The sequence below is a fragment of the Miniopterus schreibersii genome (genome assembly GCF_964146895.1).
Source record: "Miniopterus schreibersii genome assembly, chromosome: 14".
Lineage (NCBI taxonomy): Eukaryota > Metazoa > Chordata > Mammalia > Chiroptera > Miniopteridae > Miniopterus > Miniopterus schreibersii.
Window position 1 is genome coordinate 26,152,702 of NC_138114.1, and position 17,899 is coordinate 26,170,600.

Sequence of the window (17,899 nt, forward strand, 5' to 3'; positions counted from 1 at the left end):
GTCAGAATCTCCACGAGAGAAACCTCGGAATCCGTGCTTTTAATATGTAGCACGGGCGTTGCTTGGGGTACACTGCACTAGGAGCTGGCTTCGCGGTGGGTATGAATGTGATACAGGCATCACATCTGTGCTGCAGATAATCGTGTTGGATTTACCTCTGTGTGGAAAGGGAACAAAGCAAAGATTCTTGACAATTGCTGCTTCTGGCCTAAGTAATAGAGCATTTTAAAATCTGAATGCATATAAATTCAGTCCTGGAAAGAACACTGATGTTGTTCCATTTTTACATTATCAGACTTTATTACTGTTTGCCTGGAAATCTGTCTTTTCTGATACAATAGTCCCCCCTAATCATGATTTTGCTTTCCACAGTTTCAGTTACCTGTGGTCAACTGCAACCCTAAAATATTAAATGAGAAATTCCAGAAGTAAACAGTTCACGAGTTTTAAATTGCATGCCATTCTGAGTAGCGTGATAAAATCTCACACTGTCTACCTGGCCTGCATGGCTTAGCTGTTGAGCATAGACCTGTGATCCAGAAGATCGAGGTTTGATTCCCGGTCAGGGCACTTGCCTGGGATGCAGGCTTGATCCCCAGCAGGGAGAGTGCAGGAGGCAGCCAATCAATGACCCTCTCACATCATTGATGTTTCTCTCTCTCTCTCTCTCCCTCTCCCTCCCTCTCTCTGAAATCAATAAAGATATATTTAAAAAAAAAAACCTCACACTGTCCCACCAGGATGTGAATCATCCGTTTGCCCAGTGCATCCACACTGTATATGTTATCCACGCCTTAGTCACAATGCCGTCTTGGTTATGGGACTGGTTATCAGAGAGAGAGCCCACATTCACATAAGTTTGATTACAGTATATTGTTAATTGCTCTATTTTATTATTAGTTATTGTTAATCTCTTACTGTGCCTGATTTATAAATTAAACTTTACCATAGGTATGTATGAATAGGAAAAAGGATCTGGAAACTTATCCCCCATGGGTAAAGGGACCTCAAGATGCCTTTTTAGATTGTATCACAGAATTATCAGAAGAGTTTTATATTCTCATGAGGTTTTAATTCAGTTTGGTTAAACATCCATTAACTAAACTAGTTTCTGAGTTATTAACACATGGACGTAGTAGACTTTATTATGGATACAAAGCAGGAAGACTAGATCCATTTTTTCACATACAATTTTTTTATTTAAAAACCTATTGAAAGAATAAACAATAACCAGTCTCTACTACTGCACCTGTTTTAGAGCAAGAGTTTAAAGAATTATTTCAGTTATTTGGTACGAAAAGTATGAGTCTTATTAATTTCCATTTGATTTTTTTGTTCAATGGATATTAATTGAACACCTACAATGAGCCAGGCCTCAATATCAAACATTATCTAATTTAATGTAATTTACTATGGTTACTTTACATTTTATACAAAGAAAATCTAATTTTAATACACCATAATAATATATCAAAATTATAAGTAGAATAAAAGCCCTGTGGTAAGGTTGCCAGGTAACATGGCCACAAGTCAGGGCCTCACAGTAGCTGAGTGCCAGAGCCTTTTCTCCATTCCCTCCTGCAACTTTTAGCCAGCTGAGTCTTTAGTTACCTGATTTCAGACTTTCAGCTAAGGTCATTTCACTTTTTTGTTTCAGCTTGTTTTTGTTTTTGTTTTGTTTTTTAAATATATCTTTTATTGATTTCAGAGAGAGGAAAGAAGAGTCAGCTTGTTTTTTTAAAAGCAAGAAACAGAGAAGAATGTGCTTGAGTTGAGTCAACTTTAAAATGCTAATAGCTAATATGTGTGTATTATATTATTAATACTAGCATGGTAGTATTATTACCCATGTAATGATACATGTGTATACATTTATTATAATATGAATTATAATTTTCCTCTTCTCTTTCCCCCTACCCTAATTTTTATGTAAACTATATGAATTTACACAGACATGTAAAGATGTGATTAGTCAATTTTTATATTTTGTGTGACTATAATTTAACGTGCCTTCGAGGTTTATGTATCACAACATATACTCCTACCTCACTTTTTAATACTGCACAGTATTTCATAGTAGGGCTATATCATAGTTTATTTAACCTCTGTTCTGTTGATAGCCAATAAGATCTTGTGATAGATTTTTGAGGTCATAAGAATTCCATAGTGACTTTACTAATTGGTGTTTACCTCTTCCTCTTGCCTCCTCACATTACCTACTCTCTACATCATTTATTTTCTTACTTATGCAGATATCCAACTCTAGCTCTTGAAGAAATTATGCTTTTTTTTTTCTATTTTATTTTTTATTGAATTTATTGGGGTGACATTGGTTATTAAAATTATATAGGTTTCAGGTGTACGATTCTATAATACACCATCTGTATATTGTATTATGTGTTCACTACCCCAAGTTAAGCCTCCTTCCATCACCATTTATCCCCCCAATACCCTCTCCTACCTCCCCCACCAAAGAAATTATGCTTTTTCTAAACCAATATTTAATTTTTTTTAAAAATTACATTTCTATTTTTATTTTCAGAAAAAAACATTTAAAATATTTTAAGTACACATATAAACAGAATATAACCTGGTTAAGGGAAGATATCTTTTCTTCATTTCATCATACAGAGGCCTGGGAATCTTGAATAATTCAAGAGGCAACGAATGTGTGCGTGATTCTATTTAAAGAATGGTGCATGGCGACTCTAATACCTAAAATCGCCACATTGGTTGTTCCTTTTGGGGTGAGGCTTATCTATAAAATCCCTATTAAAATATACATTGAGGGCCAATCAATATACAAGTTTTAATGGTGACAGAAGAATTGCTAAAAATCTTTAAAGTGCTTACAACACAGAGCGTCTCTGAACCATTGGCAAATCCTGAAAGATAAGTGTGGAGTTAGAAATCTGAGCTTCTCCATTTACCTCTCATCTGAGATGTGCACACCCACTTGTATTTGGGGTGGCTTTAATGCTTTACCAGAGGTCATGTAGCATGAAGGCGGCCAGGCGGCCTCCATTACACAAAGTGGCGGCTCTTCCCAACCCATTGTTATTCCCGTCTCCAGGGGTGATAGAGCCGCCTCTTCCTCAACTCCCCACAAATGCACGTGCACATACCCACAGCACTCACACACAGATGGCTCAGAAGTGTCCCCCCAAAGATGCCTCGCGCCCTCTGGCCGGTCCAGATTGATCTTGAGTAAATGTCATACTCAGAGCTACACAGCTTGTTACAGGTATTCAGGAAATCTGACTTTTTTGAAGGATGTAATTTCATAACAGGGTCTTCTTAAATGGCTTGCACTATGTGGAGTCCCGAGCCATTTCCGAAGAGGAACATAATCACAAGTTGGAGGCAGAAAGTAAAAAAAAAAATCTACTTAGCAGATGATGGTGTACTGCATAGCAGTTTAAGCAAATTACCAGAACTTTCTCAGTTGCAGCATGAGTTATGAACTTGGGGAATGGAGACTTTTTTAAAATAAGCCAAATCGTGGGAAGGGAATGTATCTGCTGTGTACGGACCTTTTATTTTCTGTCAATTCCTGAATAGGTGAAAACTTCCCCAGAATATTTTCCTGAGCAAAACTGATTCCTTCCTGTTTTTCTATACTAACATTTTTAATATTCTTTACACCTTTGTGTAAAGATTATTAGATTCAGTGCTTAGGTTTGGACAGAGCATAGAGGAAAGAAATGGTTAGTAACAAAAAAGACCAAAATTCCAGGTCCACCTTTGACCTGGGTTAAACCCTGTTTTCTCCACCAGTCAACTGTTAATTTGGTGCTCCTGTGTCAGAGTCTGGTGGTTAATCTGTAAAATGAGAAGACGCCTCTGATCCAATCGCCTAACCATCCATTTTACCATTTTACAAATTTCTGTTAAGTAGAAGCCATACCTCAGGCTTCCATATCTGATCAAGGAGCGGACATCGTCGCCGATCAGTGAGGGTAGCACGTGGGATGTATGTATCAGGGGTGTGAAGAGAGGCTCATGTGAGTAGCAAACAACAACAAAACCACAGCCCCCCCCCCCCCCAGGTTTGGGGATTTCCCCTTTATTTTGCAGCAAGTAAAACTACCGCAGCTGTATAAGCCCAAAGGTAGCACTGTCTGTACCCCACCCTCTTCTCACCTGCTCACCTCCAACTCCATTTCTCACCCCTTGGGAGTAGCCAGTGCTAACGGCCTAGAGTGTTTCTCCTGCCAATTTCTCTTATAATAATATCCAAATGAGCAGATTACATTTCCCCCTGAAAAGGGTCCTACCATGCATATTGCTGTCATTTTCCCTCTCCTCTCTCATAGCTTTCTACTGCTCAGTCACTCCCTGCCTGGCTCCCGCTTCACTCAGGCCTCTCCCCAAACGTCATATCCTCAGAGAGGTGTTTCCTGACCATCTATTCAAATAAGAAGCTCTCCTCCCTCTCCCCCTCCATGTTCACGTTCTATTTCCTGCCCTCCATTGATTACTTTCTCCATATTTGTTTAGTGGTATGTGCCCGCCTCCCCCCCCCACCCCCACCCCCACCCCACTGCAGGGCTCCCCATGTGAGCAGTGGCTAGACCCGCGCCTGCGCATGGTGGGTCCTCGGTAAATACTTGGCAAATGCGTGAACCTGGATCGTCCAGTTTACCAGCTGCAGGAACGTCTAGAGTGTGGATGAGCCATTCCCTTATCAGTGGGCACTCAGGCTCTTTCAGGCTTTAGTCATTGCAAGCAGTGCTGTTCTGCGTGTGCTTATAAGAAAGATCAGAAAATGGGATTTCTGGGCCCAATGATAGGCGCGTTTTCATTTTGAGTAGATGATGCCCAATTACATTGTCAAAAGATTATCGCCATTCACACCCCACTTGCAGTGATGAAAACACCTGTTTTCCGAAAATTTTCCCTGGATAAGACGTTATCAGCCTTTCATCTTACAAAGAGGCTGGTGTGGAGGGAGATCTGATCTTGTTTTAAATTGGTAGTTTTATGTAAATTATCAAGTGTGAGCATTTTAATATATGTTTGTTGGCCATTTTTCAGCTTCTGTGAATTGCCTGTTTATAACATTTTGCCATGTCTCCTGGCTTTCTCAGTTTCTTACCGACTCGTGGCTGCCGTTGGTATTGGACATATTAATCCCTTATTTGTCGGGTGTGTGGTTCATTATCTTTGCCACTCTACCTTTCGTGTTTCAAGTTTACTATTTTTGTCATAGAAAGCTTTATATTTTTATAGTCAAAACTGCCTTTTAAGCTTCTGGGTTTTCAGTTTTAGGCAGGAAACTTTTTTCTAAACAAGGCTAAAACATATTCTCTTGACTTTTTTTTTTTTTTGGTAATATTTTAAATTTTTTTAAGTACTTAAGTCTCTTGTGCAGCTGGGATTTTTACTTATATATAAGATGTAATGATTTAGCTTTGTTTTTCCAAATAGATTTTCAATTATGTTAATACCATCTTTTAAATAAACCATTATTTTGAAGTTTAAATATATGGCTTTGATTTAAATATATTGATTTAAATATATAATACATATATAAAAGTAGATGTGGACTTAAATATATACTATGTATGTGTCTATGTAACATGTGTGTATATGTACCATATATATATAAATTTGAATCTCTTTCTTAATTCTCTATTCTTGTCCCTTGACCTATTTATCTAATATACATATTTCTTACAATTTTATATGTCTCTCTATATAACTGTTTTATTATGATACTTCTAGGTAAGTTGTTAAATCTTATAAGATAAATTCTCCCTCACAAATCTGCTTTTCCAGATATACTCTTGGCTAGTCTCAAAAAATTGTTATTTCATATGATTTTTTAAATCATTTATTTCAGTTGAACCTACCAAAGCCGTATAAAACCTGGCTTTTGAAAGAAGGTGCCTCTTGCTGGATGGACTAGGCTGGAGTAAGGAGAGGCGCGTGGCTAGGAGGGGGTCTCCGTAATCTAGGCAAGCCCGAACAGGGGGGTGACAGGAGAGCAAGCCATTTCCAAAACACGGAGAATCACAGGGACTTTCACCTTGAGATGGGAAGTACAAAGGAAAGTGCGACAAAGCTGTTAGGCTGGAGGAGTGAACAAGCTGTAAAGCCCTTCCCGGGAGCTGGGACGGCAGGGGAGTAGGGCTGGAGCAGGACAGAGAGGAGAGGAGTGTCCACGTGTAGCTAGGATGTGGCAGGGCCATTGGTGGAAGACAGGAACTGGTGGTGATGTTACTGACCATTTGGGTAATTGAAAAACATTTTAAAGAGGTTTTCAAATAAAGTTCTAGAGCCTTTCAGACATACTTACATTCTTGTTCACTTTCTTGTGGGGCCCTACTTTTTTCTGAGTCATTCCTACTTTTGGCAGCTTGAGGGGAGATGATGTAAATAATCACAGAATGAAGTGTCCCTTTTGGAGAGTAGAAATTTGCCCATATATAGTAAAATGCCAGTTTTTGAAGAATTTGCTCCTCTTCAGTAGAAATATTTTTCTACAAATACTGTGTATGAATAGCTTTATAATATTCTTGCAAAGCTTGATATTATTTCAAGGTCACTATAGTTTTCTCTTTATCATAAAAAAATCTCTGCTTAGACTACTGAATAAAAATAATTTTAACTATCAAAATGACACACCAGTTTGTTTCAAGGTATTGTGGAAACAGATTTATTCTCATGGCTTTTTTTCATTCATTTGTCTTTTCAGAGCTTGATAGCCCAGAAGAGTTAGGGAAGAAGCGCATCTGCAGGATTATCACGAAGGATTTCCCCCAGTATTTTGCAGTCGTTTCACGGATTAAGCAGGAAAGCAACCAGATCGGCCCTGAAGGTGGGATTCTGAGCAGCACCACTGTGCCCCTGGTCCAGGCATCATTCCCAGAGGGTGCTCTTACCAAAAGAATTCGAGTGGGCCTCCAGGTAACGTTCACAGAAAGTTCTCCTTGCTATATGTAGAGGACACGGGAGCATGTTCCGCTCTGGAAACAGTTGTCATAACTCATCTTGATGATGTTGCTAATTACAGCATTAGATCATTTGGGGAAATCATTAATCATTTCAAATGAAAAGCATTAATTACAAGTTAGCTTAGTGGCTTATTAAACAAGGTACATATTTTAGGGCTTTTCTTTTTATATATATATATGTTTTTATTGACTTCAAAGAGAGGAAGGAAGGATAGAAACATCGATGAGAGAAACTTCCATTGGCTGCCTCCTGCACGCCCCCTACTGGGGATCGAGCCCGCAACCCGGGCATGTGCCCTGACCAGAAATCAAACCGTGACCACCTAGTTCATGGGTGGACGCTAGCCCGCTGAGCCACACCGGCCGGGCAGGGTTTTTCTGTATAAAAGTATTACCTGATTTCTGATGAGAAATCACTTTTTTTAACCGCAGGTTATTGGTCTCAGTATGTGGAGCAGCCGAAGCATCAAAGGGCAAATATACCATTAAAGAAACAACCTGTATTTGATTTGGTCTATAACATGCCACATCATAGAAATCAGTCCTAGTGAAACTTGCAAGCTTTCACATTTCGGTTTAAGTAAATGCTGGGCTTTATCCAAACCAGTTGGGCCTTGTTTTGGCTTGGAAAGCTGATTGGAAATCTTGGCAGGGGGGTCTTTCATGTATTTATTCATTTCAGTTAGACTGAACCAGTACTTAACCAGTATTTTTTTTTCTTACTGAATAAGGAAAATAGCCAGAAATAACTTAATTTGTGTTGTTAATGAATAGAGTGTTTACTATTTTAACTGAGCGTTGCCTCTCCTGCCCAAGGAGTTGGGTTTTTAGAGCTGAGCACTCGGAGCCCTGGGAAGGCTTCAGTAAACACTAGCTGGAGAGACCACCTTACGTTCCGGCGATAGGAAGTTCCCTTCAGCTCTTCCATGTGGAGCATGTTACCAAACGGCAAAGAGAACGAAAGGAAGTTAAGCTTGGGAGACTAGAATTTAAATCCTTTGAAATCATGAATGCTTTTTTGTTGCTTAACTCTGAAAACCTCGATTTTTACATGGGTGCAAATTGCCTGTGTAATGTTTCACTGAATGTCCTGCATAGGTTTAAAATACCTTGGACGCAGCATTTGTCGTCCTTTACTGTGGATTAGACTAGGACTCGTCTCTGCTGTGAGATGGGACTCGCTCTCTGTCACACAAGCTCATGCTGTCTGGGTTACATTAAGGAAATGCTCAGGCTGGCTGGTTCCTGCTACTGTGTTGGGTTTGTTTTGTGTGTTTGTCTTTACGCCTTCCTGAAACAGTGAGAAGGGATTAAGAAAAAAACATTTACTACTTACGTGTTTTTGGTTATTTCCTCCCATTTAAAAAGTCAACTTTCCAATGCGATAAAAAATGTCCACTTTCCTCTAAGGTCTTTTCTCTGTCTCTAGGCTCAGCCTGTTCCAGATGAAATTGTGAAAAAGATCCTTGGAAACAAAGCAACGTTTAGCCCAATTGTCACTGTGGAACCAAGAAGAAGGAAATTCCATAAACCTATCACAATGACCATTCCGGTGCCCCCGCCCTCGGGAGAAGGCGTATCCAACGGCTACAAGGGGGACGCCACACCCAATCTGCGCCTTCTCTGCAGCATTACAGGTTTGGCTATGTTTTTGCTGTACTTGCTCTTGATGCTAATATTTGCAGTGATTCCGTATGAAAACATAAAACCTTTGAAACGTCAATGCCAGCATGAGTAAAAATAAAACATTTTTATTTGTCCATCACCTCATTTCTATTATCTCTGTAGTCATTTCAAGATGTTGCTATTATGTATCATTTAAAATTCATTAACAGTTTTCCTGCTATTAAATTTAATATTAATAATAGTGCCCTTTTAAAGTTATTGAGATATTATTGAACCTGTTGGAGCATCTAGGTAATCTCTCATGACCTAGACAGAGGTGGTGGACCTAGCAACACCCTTTAGATGACAGGAAATTAGATGGACTTTGGGGAGAATGCATTTTATGAGAAGCACCTGGAATCCAGAGCTCAATTCCCATTTTTTTTTCAGTCTAATGTGTTTTTTAACTGAAAGTCCAAGGCAGTTGTGTTTGTCTGTTTGTTTTGTCTTTAAGAATAATTTTGATGGCAGATTCACCCTTTTTCTCTGGGAAATTAAATGATTCAGGCAGTACAAATGAGTTGCTTCTTAACTTTCTTGATAGTTACTGCCTTTTTAAAAATTAAAAAATAAAATAATTATATTGTCTATCTGAAACAATAAATCTTGGCACTTACAAATTGCACTTATAAAATCCACTTATAAACTAGTTAGCCTAATTTTAATGCATTCATTAGTACCCAGACAGAAAAGTAATTTTTTAAAAATCTAGTAATATCTTACAAGGAGGTCCCTATAAGCCAGTAAAAGTATAAAAGGAGAGTAGAGAGGAAAACTGCCGCTTGTACATGTCGTTAATTGAAAGTGTTGACGTTTTGCAAGTTACTGGCAATTCGGGAAGAACAGGATAAAGATGCAGATGTTACAAGGAGCATCTATCATGATGAAAGTCACCATATCTGCTGTTGTTCTTAGGGGGCACCTCACCTGCTCAGTGGGAAGACATCACAGGAACTACTCCTTTGACATTTATAAAGGATTGTGTCTCTTTTACAACCAATGTTTCAGCCAGGTATGGAAATAAAGGATTCCCAAATGCAGTAAGGAATTAGTTTTATTACCTTTTGGAAAGTAAAAATTGTTGTGCTCAGTATCAGTATGGTTATTTTTTACAATTTTGATGGTGAAGTTAGATCTAACTCAGAAATTTTAAAATTCACTGGGATAAGTCATTTAGCCCAGTTTTCATAGGAAGTTCTAAGGTGCTACACTGGATTCTTCCAGTAAAATTTCTTAACAACTTTAATTCATAAATACTTATAGGAGTTTTCTCCCATAAAATCCTTGCTCCTTCCAATGGTAAAGTAAGAGATTAAAAACTTCAACAGGAATAGAAAGGAAGGCTTATCATGGGTATGTGTTAGAGGGAAACAAGAATTTTACACATGCCCATGATAAGCCTTCCTTTCTACTCCTGTTGAAGTTTTTAATCTCTTACTTTACCATTGGAAGGAGCAAGGATTTTACGGGTAAAAGAAAAAAATATTAGCATTTTCTGTGTTTGATAAACAGAGTGAACATCCTGCTGTTTGTTTAGATGATCAAGTCGATGTTTTGGTTTAGTTCCCTTTATACTCTAATTTTTTTAAGATTTGACGTTTAAATCACTTCATTTTCATACTTAACGTTTTGTTTTTATTTTGATTTGGTTCCCTTTTTATCAGATTTTGGCTTGCAGACTGCCATCAAGTTTTAGAAACGGTGGGGTTAGCCACGCAACTATACAGAGAATTAATATGTGTTCCATATATGGCCAAGTTTGTTGTGTTTGCCAAAATGAATGATCCTGTAGAATCCTCCCTGCGATGTTTCTGCATGACAGATGACAAAGTGGACAAAACTTTAGAGCAGCAAGAGAATTTTGAGGAAGTCGCAAGAAGCAAAGATATTGAGGTACCTTGTTCAGAACAAGTTCATTCGATTATATTCCCCACATACGGGGTTTTATTTTGAGACCATAATAGTGCTCACTATAAATATCAAATATATTATTGGTTTTAGTTTTTGTTTAAAAAATATAATATAGACTCATTCTCAAATTATTTTAAGTGTTTTTGAGGTTATATCTTAGTTGGTTAAAATGTACTACTAATGAATCGAAGTCATGGTTTCCACTTTCCTGGAGCTCCTTGAGTTCATCTTAATTTCACAGCCACTGTCTGTATATACACATTACCATGATCTTCCTTTTCCAAACCTAGCCATCAGATAAGTATCTAAGAGTAAAACAAACACAAACCTTTCAAAGTCTATCTGATTGATGTCAGATACTTTCTTAAACATGTTTAAAGTTGCTAGAATAGAAATTTATAATTTTGTCTTATATGTGTTCATAATATGGTTTCCAATCACAATTGTTGAATTGTGAGCGAGAAGAGTTATCTTTGTGACAAACAGAACCATAGAAGTAATTTCCTAATAAGGAGACAAATGTGACATAGAAACATGTCATTCTATTAATGTTACATGAGTTAAAATCTGAAAATTCTTTTAACTAAAATTAACATTAAATTATATATTTCTTTTACTCTAAAAGGTTCTGGAAGGAAAGCCTATTTATGTTGATTGTTATGGAAATCTGGCTCCACTTATCAAAGGAGGACAGCAACTTGTTTTTAACTTTTATGCTTTCAAAGAAAATAGACTGCCATTTTCCATCAAGGTAAATCATCTTCAACAGAGACTCTGTGAATTTTCTAATAATTTATTCCATTTGAAGTATCCCACCAAACCTGAAGTCATAGGAACAAGGTCAGATTTTGTCTTAGTTCTACCCAAGTGTAGTTTCTAGCCAGGAAAGATTTGTAATTCATTAAAAGTCTTTACCTTTGAAACAGCTAAATAATCATTTATGTTTAAGCAAGTGTTTGTAAGGCCAAACACTCTTAGAATAATAAAATGCCTCATATCTGGTTAATGCTCAGAATCAAATGATGGATGAAAGCGAAGTTCAGTATTCAAGATTCACCTTCATTTCTGATGGAGCCCAGGGGCCTCCTGGAAAGACCATCTCTCTCCTCAGAGAACAGAAGGACACAGGGCAGTTATCTTACTGTCATTATTATTTGCTGTTATTATTGTTGCTAAAACTGAGGCTTTGAGAAAAAGAAATTTAAATTGGACAGGAAGAAAGTGCATTTAACCCAGACACAACAATCCTGTGCTTAGACTAGGAATCAGACATTCTCGATCTTGCCGAGTTTAAATGTGACCAATTGGGGGGAAATGTAATTTTTATCATGTTTTCCCTTTACTTGTCCTGCCTCTTGACGGTTTCCACAAAACAACCATGCTTAACTCTTATAAAGACAGGAATCTAGAAAAGTCTATAACTGTCTACTATATAAATTCTTCTAGATTAGAGACACCAGCCAAGAGCCCTGTGGCCGTCTGTCTTTTCTGAAAGAACCAAAGACGACAAAAGGACTGCCTCAGACAGCTGTTTGCAACTTAAACATCACCCTGCCAGCACATAAAAAGGTATCTTTTCATATTGGTTTACTTGAGCTTTCTTTCCCTGGCCTTGAAGAGGTGCGCCCTTGGTATGCAATTAAGGAATGCTTTGTCACACGGTGACAGCTCTTGACACTCAAGTTCTCTTGGTCTCCGTATTCGAGGGGCTCGGTCTTGTTACTGTGGTGTCAGATTCCTATGGTTCGTATGCTGGGGTCCTCTGTTTATTGCTTCTGCTTCTGCTGGCAGTTCATAGACTTGTATGCTCTCAAAGGACATCACACGTTCATCTGCCATGGATGTGCCGTTCTTGATACGTTTTGGTGGCTTCTTTTGATTTGCTCTGCCTTCTAAACCAGCTTGCATTGTGTGCTCCCTACTGAGTCCTTTTCATATCCCGATGTTCTTTCCCGCTGTCCATTATAATATTCCTTGTCTCTGCAATGCATCTTGGAACGAAAAGGAGACAGAGTCAGACCAAGAGGATGAGGTAATATGAACACTTCTGCTTTTACTCTACCAGACATAGACTAGACATTGAATCTCTAAAAAGCTGCAGAGGGCTGAAGTGTGGGAAACGTGTTGTATTTTTTTAGCTTACGTGAGTAAAGGGTATATATTTTCTGAAAGAATAGTTCACTTTTCATCCACATAAGACTACTTCAGTACATTCAGTAAAATCATCATCAAAATAATGATTTAAAAAGACAAACTAAAGACCTTTAAACATTTTTAAATATGATTGCCATGTATCAAAATATACATTTGTGCATAGTTTCACCTGGTATCAACTGTTATAATCAAGATCATGGGTAATATATAAAATTTTATTATACAAATCAACTTATGTTTGACGTAATGTAAAATATGTGCTCAATGGCTATTGATATTTTATATTCTATTAAAGAAATTTATCTTGGCCATTTTTTAAGGATATAGTTATTCAGTTAAGCTTTGAATAAATTTTTACTTAAAAGTTATCTCCTAATTTTTCTCCAAGGTAGATGATAATTGGATTTTTAAAACTCACACCTCAGTAATAGAATCAGCAGCCTTAAGACTCAGTAACCTGGTTCCTAATAAAACCATTAACCTGTTTTTTAATCTTCTCATCTATATATTATGCCTATTAACATACAGAAACAGCAGCAGTAATCAGAATGATAAACTTTGTGTGCCTTTTTTCCTGGAATGTACTCACATAGAGTGAGTGTACATTGTGATGTATGTACTCTCAGGACAAACGAATTGGAGAAAATTTACTGTTCAGCCTCAGAAGTCTCCGTAATGCTCGTCTTTTATCTGTAGTTCCCTGTAGTCTGCTGTGTTGGTGCTCATATATTTGCTAAGTGATGGCTATTTGTTTGAGATATTGGGGTGGGGTTATAGAATCACATTTTTATGAGGAAATTCCATAGGAAGAAAAATAAGGACAAGCAAGCTATCAACGTAACATCCTACAAAATGTTTCTAAAGTTTGAAAATGTCACAAGGGTGTTGGATATAGTCTTTCTTTGTTTTTCCGTTTCAGGCCGAGAAAGCAGATAGACGACAGAGCTTTGCATCTTTAGCTTTACGTAAGCGCTACAGCTACCTGACTGAGCCTGGAATGAGTGAGTTTCTAACACATTGACTAATCTGTGTCGATTTTTATAAGAAGAGACATTTTTTCTATACAATCAGAACTTGGGGGTCATTTGAAAACCCAGTGACAAAAGAAAAATTGCCTACAAGAAAACTATCATGAAATTTAAGTGATATATTGTACAGAGTTGAAGATACGAGGCACAAACACTCCTAGATCATAGCTGCAAACATTTTTTAAACACCATTAACCATTATCGCTTAGAATCACCTATTACTACTTGTCTTTAAAAAAACCATGATTTCACTTTGTTAACTATGCTAGTAGATAATGCTGTACTGATGTTGCTTTAAATCTATGATCAAAAGAGAAAATATTTATTTTTTGTATGTGGGATGGTAGAAAGGATAAGTGACTTTAGTTGTCATCTCATTTTTCTTAACATAGGTAGGTCACTGTATCTTCATCCTGAATCTTTTTCTGCCCACTTTGAAAGAATTACATATTCCTGCCTCCTTAGAGTAGCACTTGTTTACTGATTCTCTTTCCCCTCCTTCCCTGTCTGTCTCCCTCCCCCTGCCCTTTATGAAATATGTTCTAAGGCTGGTCTTCACTACACTGGTTAGACTCTTTTCTTCTCTCAGTGATTGTTTTGGTTCATTGTTTACTGGTTTGCAAGTATCAAGGTATAGATTCATTCAGTCATGTTCATTCACTTTCTCTCTCTCTCTCTCTCTCTCTGCTCTTCCCTCCCCACATCCTTATATTTATCACCTCTGGTGCTCACTGCAGTCCTTAAGATAACCCCCTTCACCAACAGGAGCCAAAACTATGAGAACAACACTGCATTTGATTGATGTAGTGGTGCCACTTTAACCATCAGAGAAAGATTTATACAGAAAATTATTTCCAGATTATCGCATCATTTCTAGCTGTTCCCCATTACCCACAATGACTTGAGTTCAGGGAAGACTGAAAATTTGTCAGTAAGAGCCACAACTTTGGATTTTCCCCTGTCCTGAATCCTTGTTTCTGGGGGCCAACATATTAAAGTGTGGCCACAGATACTGCTCCTTAGCTCTGATGGTCTTAGCATAATCTTCTGGAGTCTAGCTGCTTGACTACTAGGGAAGCTTTTATATTCAGACACAAAACAGGGAACAAGAGAAATGAAGCCCTGCGATACGCTTGACTGTGTTCTTCCAGATCTCAGCTTTTCCCTCCAGCATAAATACTCTAAATCCTCTCAGAACCATAAAGGCTGAAATTAACTCCCATTGTGCTACAAAGCAGGAAAGGTATGTGTGTAGCAGGATGGTTTTTCAGTAACGGTGTCTCCTGGAAGTTTTCGTTGGAATACTCTTCTGCCCCCCAGCTAAGACTCTCACTGGGTAGCTGGTTGCGACTCCAAGACACTATCCTTAAGTTTTGGACAGGCTCCGCGAACCAGCTTCTTGAGGCCAGAGGCACTCCAGGCAGGCGAGCTCCCATCTGGTTCTGGTCCCTAAGGTATTGGTTGGGGGAAGTATGAGTTGTAAGGTCAGGTAAATGTTAAGTCAATTGCATTTTTCCCCACTTATGAAAGTGTTGCTACTTTTTGGTTAGAGTCAGTTAAGGTGTATGTAGCTTGCCTTCCTTGAGTTTTGATAGAAGAGAGAGGATGCTTTTCTCTGTTTTTGAGAGTAGAAGGGCGGTGAACAGAGGAATGGAAAGGAGTAAGGGGAGGCTAAGGGAAAATGAAGGAAATGTCATGGCCCCTGAATTGGTGTTAGAACTCCAAGTGAATGCAACTTTCCTCTCCCCACCGTGTCCTTTCTGACTGTCCCTGCACCACCACCACCACCCCCGGGATTCTGGTGTAATTCAGTGCCTGATATCCAGAAACGGCCTTTGTTATAAAGGCACCACAAAAATATGTGTCATTAAAGCGTAACATGTAACTGAGCAGTAGGTTGGCTGCTTTGGGCACGGTCTAAAGCCATAGATGTGGTTCAGAAGACTTCTCTGTTTGATGGAGCCAGCCTTCAGTGGTCAAGGAGAGATGCTTTGGCAGTTTCTGGTAGTTACAAAGAGAAATTCTCTTGAGACGGGGGACTGAGCCCAAATCACTGAATTGAAGGAATCCCCAAATCTTCCATTTGCAATGTGGCCTTTCTAACAGAGTTAAGTGATATAATATTGAGAATTATGGCTAGGAGGAATAATGAGTGGGGTTTTCCTCTGTTCTTCCACTTTTCCTTCGAATAACATGTCAGCCTAGAAAAGGATAGGTTCTGAATGTTTGAATTGAAATGTACACTAGGCATGAAAACCTTCACCCCTGTGGGAGTAGCTGCTAATTCAGGGCTGATTGTAGCGATGGCACCAGCGCAGCCTGCAGAGGAGCGTGAAGCTGAAGCCGGTGCTCATTTCCCCTTCGCGGTTCACTCTTGTTCTGCGCCAGTGCTTTCTGGGAGAGCGACTACTCCCCTTTGACATGCACGTTGCCCTCGGCAGGCACTGCACATCGCTGTGACCGGCTCGGTTTGTTTGGTAGAGCCGTGGAGGTAGAGAGGACTAAGCGTGTGTGTTTACCTCATTTGTGTGTTTCCTGTCCCATTGCCAGAAGAATGCTGATAGTAAATCCACCTTTGCTAGGCCTGCCTCATGGCTGCTCCAGTGTTTGGAGTATCCATGAGTCCCATGAAGATTCCTGGAAGGCACCAGAATTGGTACCTTTGCCACTGACATATTTATATACAGGAAAATGCTGAATCCCACCATAGATACTTAAATAAGGGGTGTTGAAAATATGAATGTGCTTTTTAGATTTTCCCCATGATACCTTTTGAGAATTGAAAGTATAATAGATTATGAAAAATATGAGATAAACTGTGTGCTTTTATCCATAATGAAAACACCAGACATGGATATGTAAGAGTATCGTTAATATGCAGTATTATATATTTTCCTAAAATCTCAAAAGGTACCAAGACTTCACATCTCATGGAAAAAGTGTACTCTTCTTTCTCAATGCTCTTGTGAAAGTATTTTTAAAGTTTATATATTGTGCATACTATGGCATAAAAATTGTATTACTTCATTGGCTTGTTTGCCGTGATATATTGCGCATGATAAAAATGTTTTGCTGCTTTGCTTGCTTATGGTAACCATGAACCATATTTTCTGTTTTTTTCCCCCCGTGTGTGTGTGTACACATGCATTTTAAAATCATTTCATATTACATTTTCTTTTTTCATCAAAAGGAATATACTGCATGGAAAAGATAAATGCAAACATTCCTTTTCTTTGTTTTTTCTGTTAAAATTCTGACTCAGAAAATTTCTTGCTCTTATTGGCTTTTTATGGGTGTGAAGCATAACCGAATTGTGCATGGAAGATACAGATTTAAAATCCAGTGGCTTCACAGTTTGCACATCAGTTGCCTGTCACTTAAAAGTTATTTTGGATTCTGCATGAACTAGGCTTGAGTGGTTTTCTAAAAAAGACTTTTAGATATTTAATGTATAGCTACACACATTGATATGGTTCTTAGTAGGTGCAATCTGTATCACCCAAAAGGTTCAAGGCGAGGGAACATCAGAAATTGCTAAAATGAGAGTTATATGGTTGCACAAAACAAACATGAACCTATACAGGCAAAACAGAACGGCTACTGATATTTCAAAGCCAGCACATAAGAAAGTCAATAGGAAGTAAGGGAACAGTTTTCCATTGTGGTTATGTTTTATCATTAATTCTTTCCTCGTGTTTTTTATTTTTCATTGTTGGCCTATTGGGTTGCGACGCGCTTTTTCTGTCTTTCATTTCACATTGCTCTGTTTTTTATTTATTTAGTGTTGTTGGTTTTTTTTACTTTGGATTAGTTATGTCTGCAGACTTTTTTTTTTCCCCTCTTTTGCTTAATTGTTCCTTTTGCCTCTTCCATTCTAAATCATGCAAACAATTGTACTTGCTTTTGTAATATTTCAAAGTTTACTGACCAATTTTTTTCTCTGGTCTCTCTGTTTCTCAACCATTTTCGTTGATTTTTGTGTTTGATTTCATTTTAAAATTTAAGAAACAGTTGAACGGAGTGCAGGAGCAACAAGATCCCTCCCCACCTCTTACTCATACAAGCCATTCTTTTCTACAAGACCATACCAGTCCTGGACAGCAGCTCCGATCACAGTGCCCGGGCCAGCCAAGTCAGGCTTCACTTCCTTATCGAGTTCTTCCTCTAATACGCCATCAGCTT

At 38.3% G+C, this 17,899-nt stretch overlaps 1 protein-coding gene across 19 annotated transcripts in view; it reads left to right on the top strand.

Annotated features, from left to right (window-relative positions):
• ANK3 (ankyrin 3) overlaps positions 1-17,899 on the top strand; it is a 530,179-nt gene that overhangs the window by 476,525 nt on the left and 35,755 nt on the right. For 14 of the 19 annotated variants that reach the window (XM_081157598.1, XM_081157588.1, XM_081157600.1 and 11 more), the window contains 7 exons: positions 6,701-6,912; positions 8,389-8,596; positions 9,540-9,636; positions 10,289-10,517; positions 11,161-11,286; positions 11,982-12,104; positions 13,609-13,690. In XM_081157598.1, the coding sequence (XP_081013724.1) occupies positions 6,701-6,912; positions 8,389-8,596; positions 9,540-9,636; positions 10,289-10,517; positions 11,161-11,286; positions 11,982-12,104; positions 13,609-13,690 (1,077 nt within the window). The remainder of the gene's footprint in view (positions 1-6,700; positions 6,913-8,388; positions 8,597-9,539; positions 9,637-10,288; positions 10,518-11,160; positions 11,287-11,981; positions 12,105-13,608; positions 13,691-17,899) is intronic. The other 5 variants (XM_081157599.1, XM_081157603.1, XM_081157606.1 and 2 more) reach the window with 1 other exon arrangement.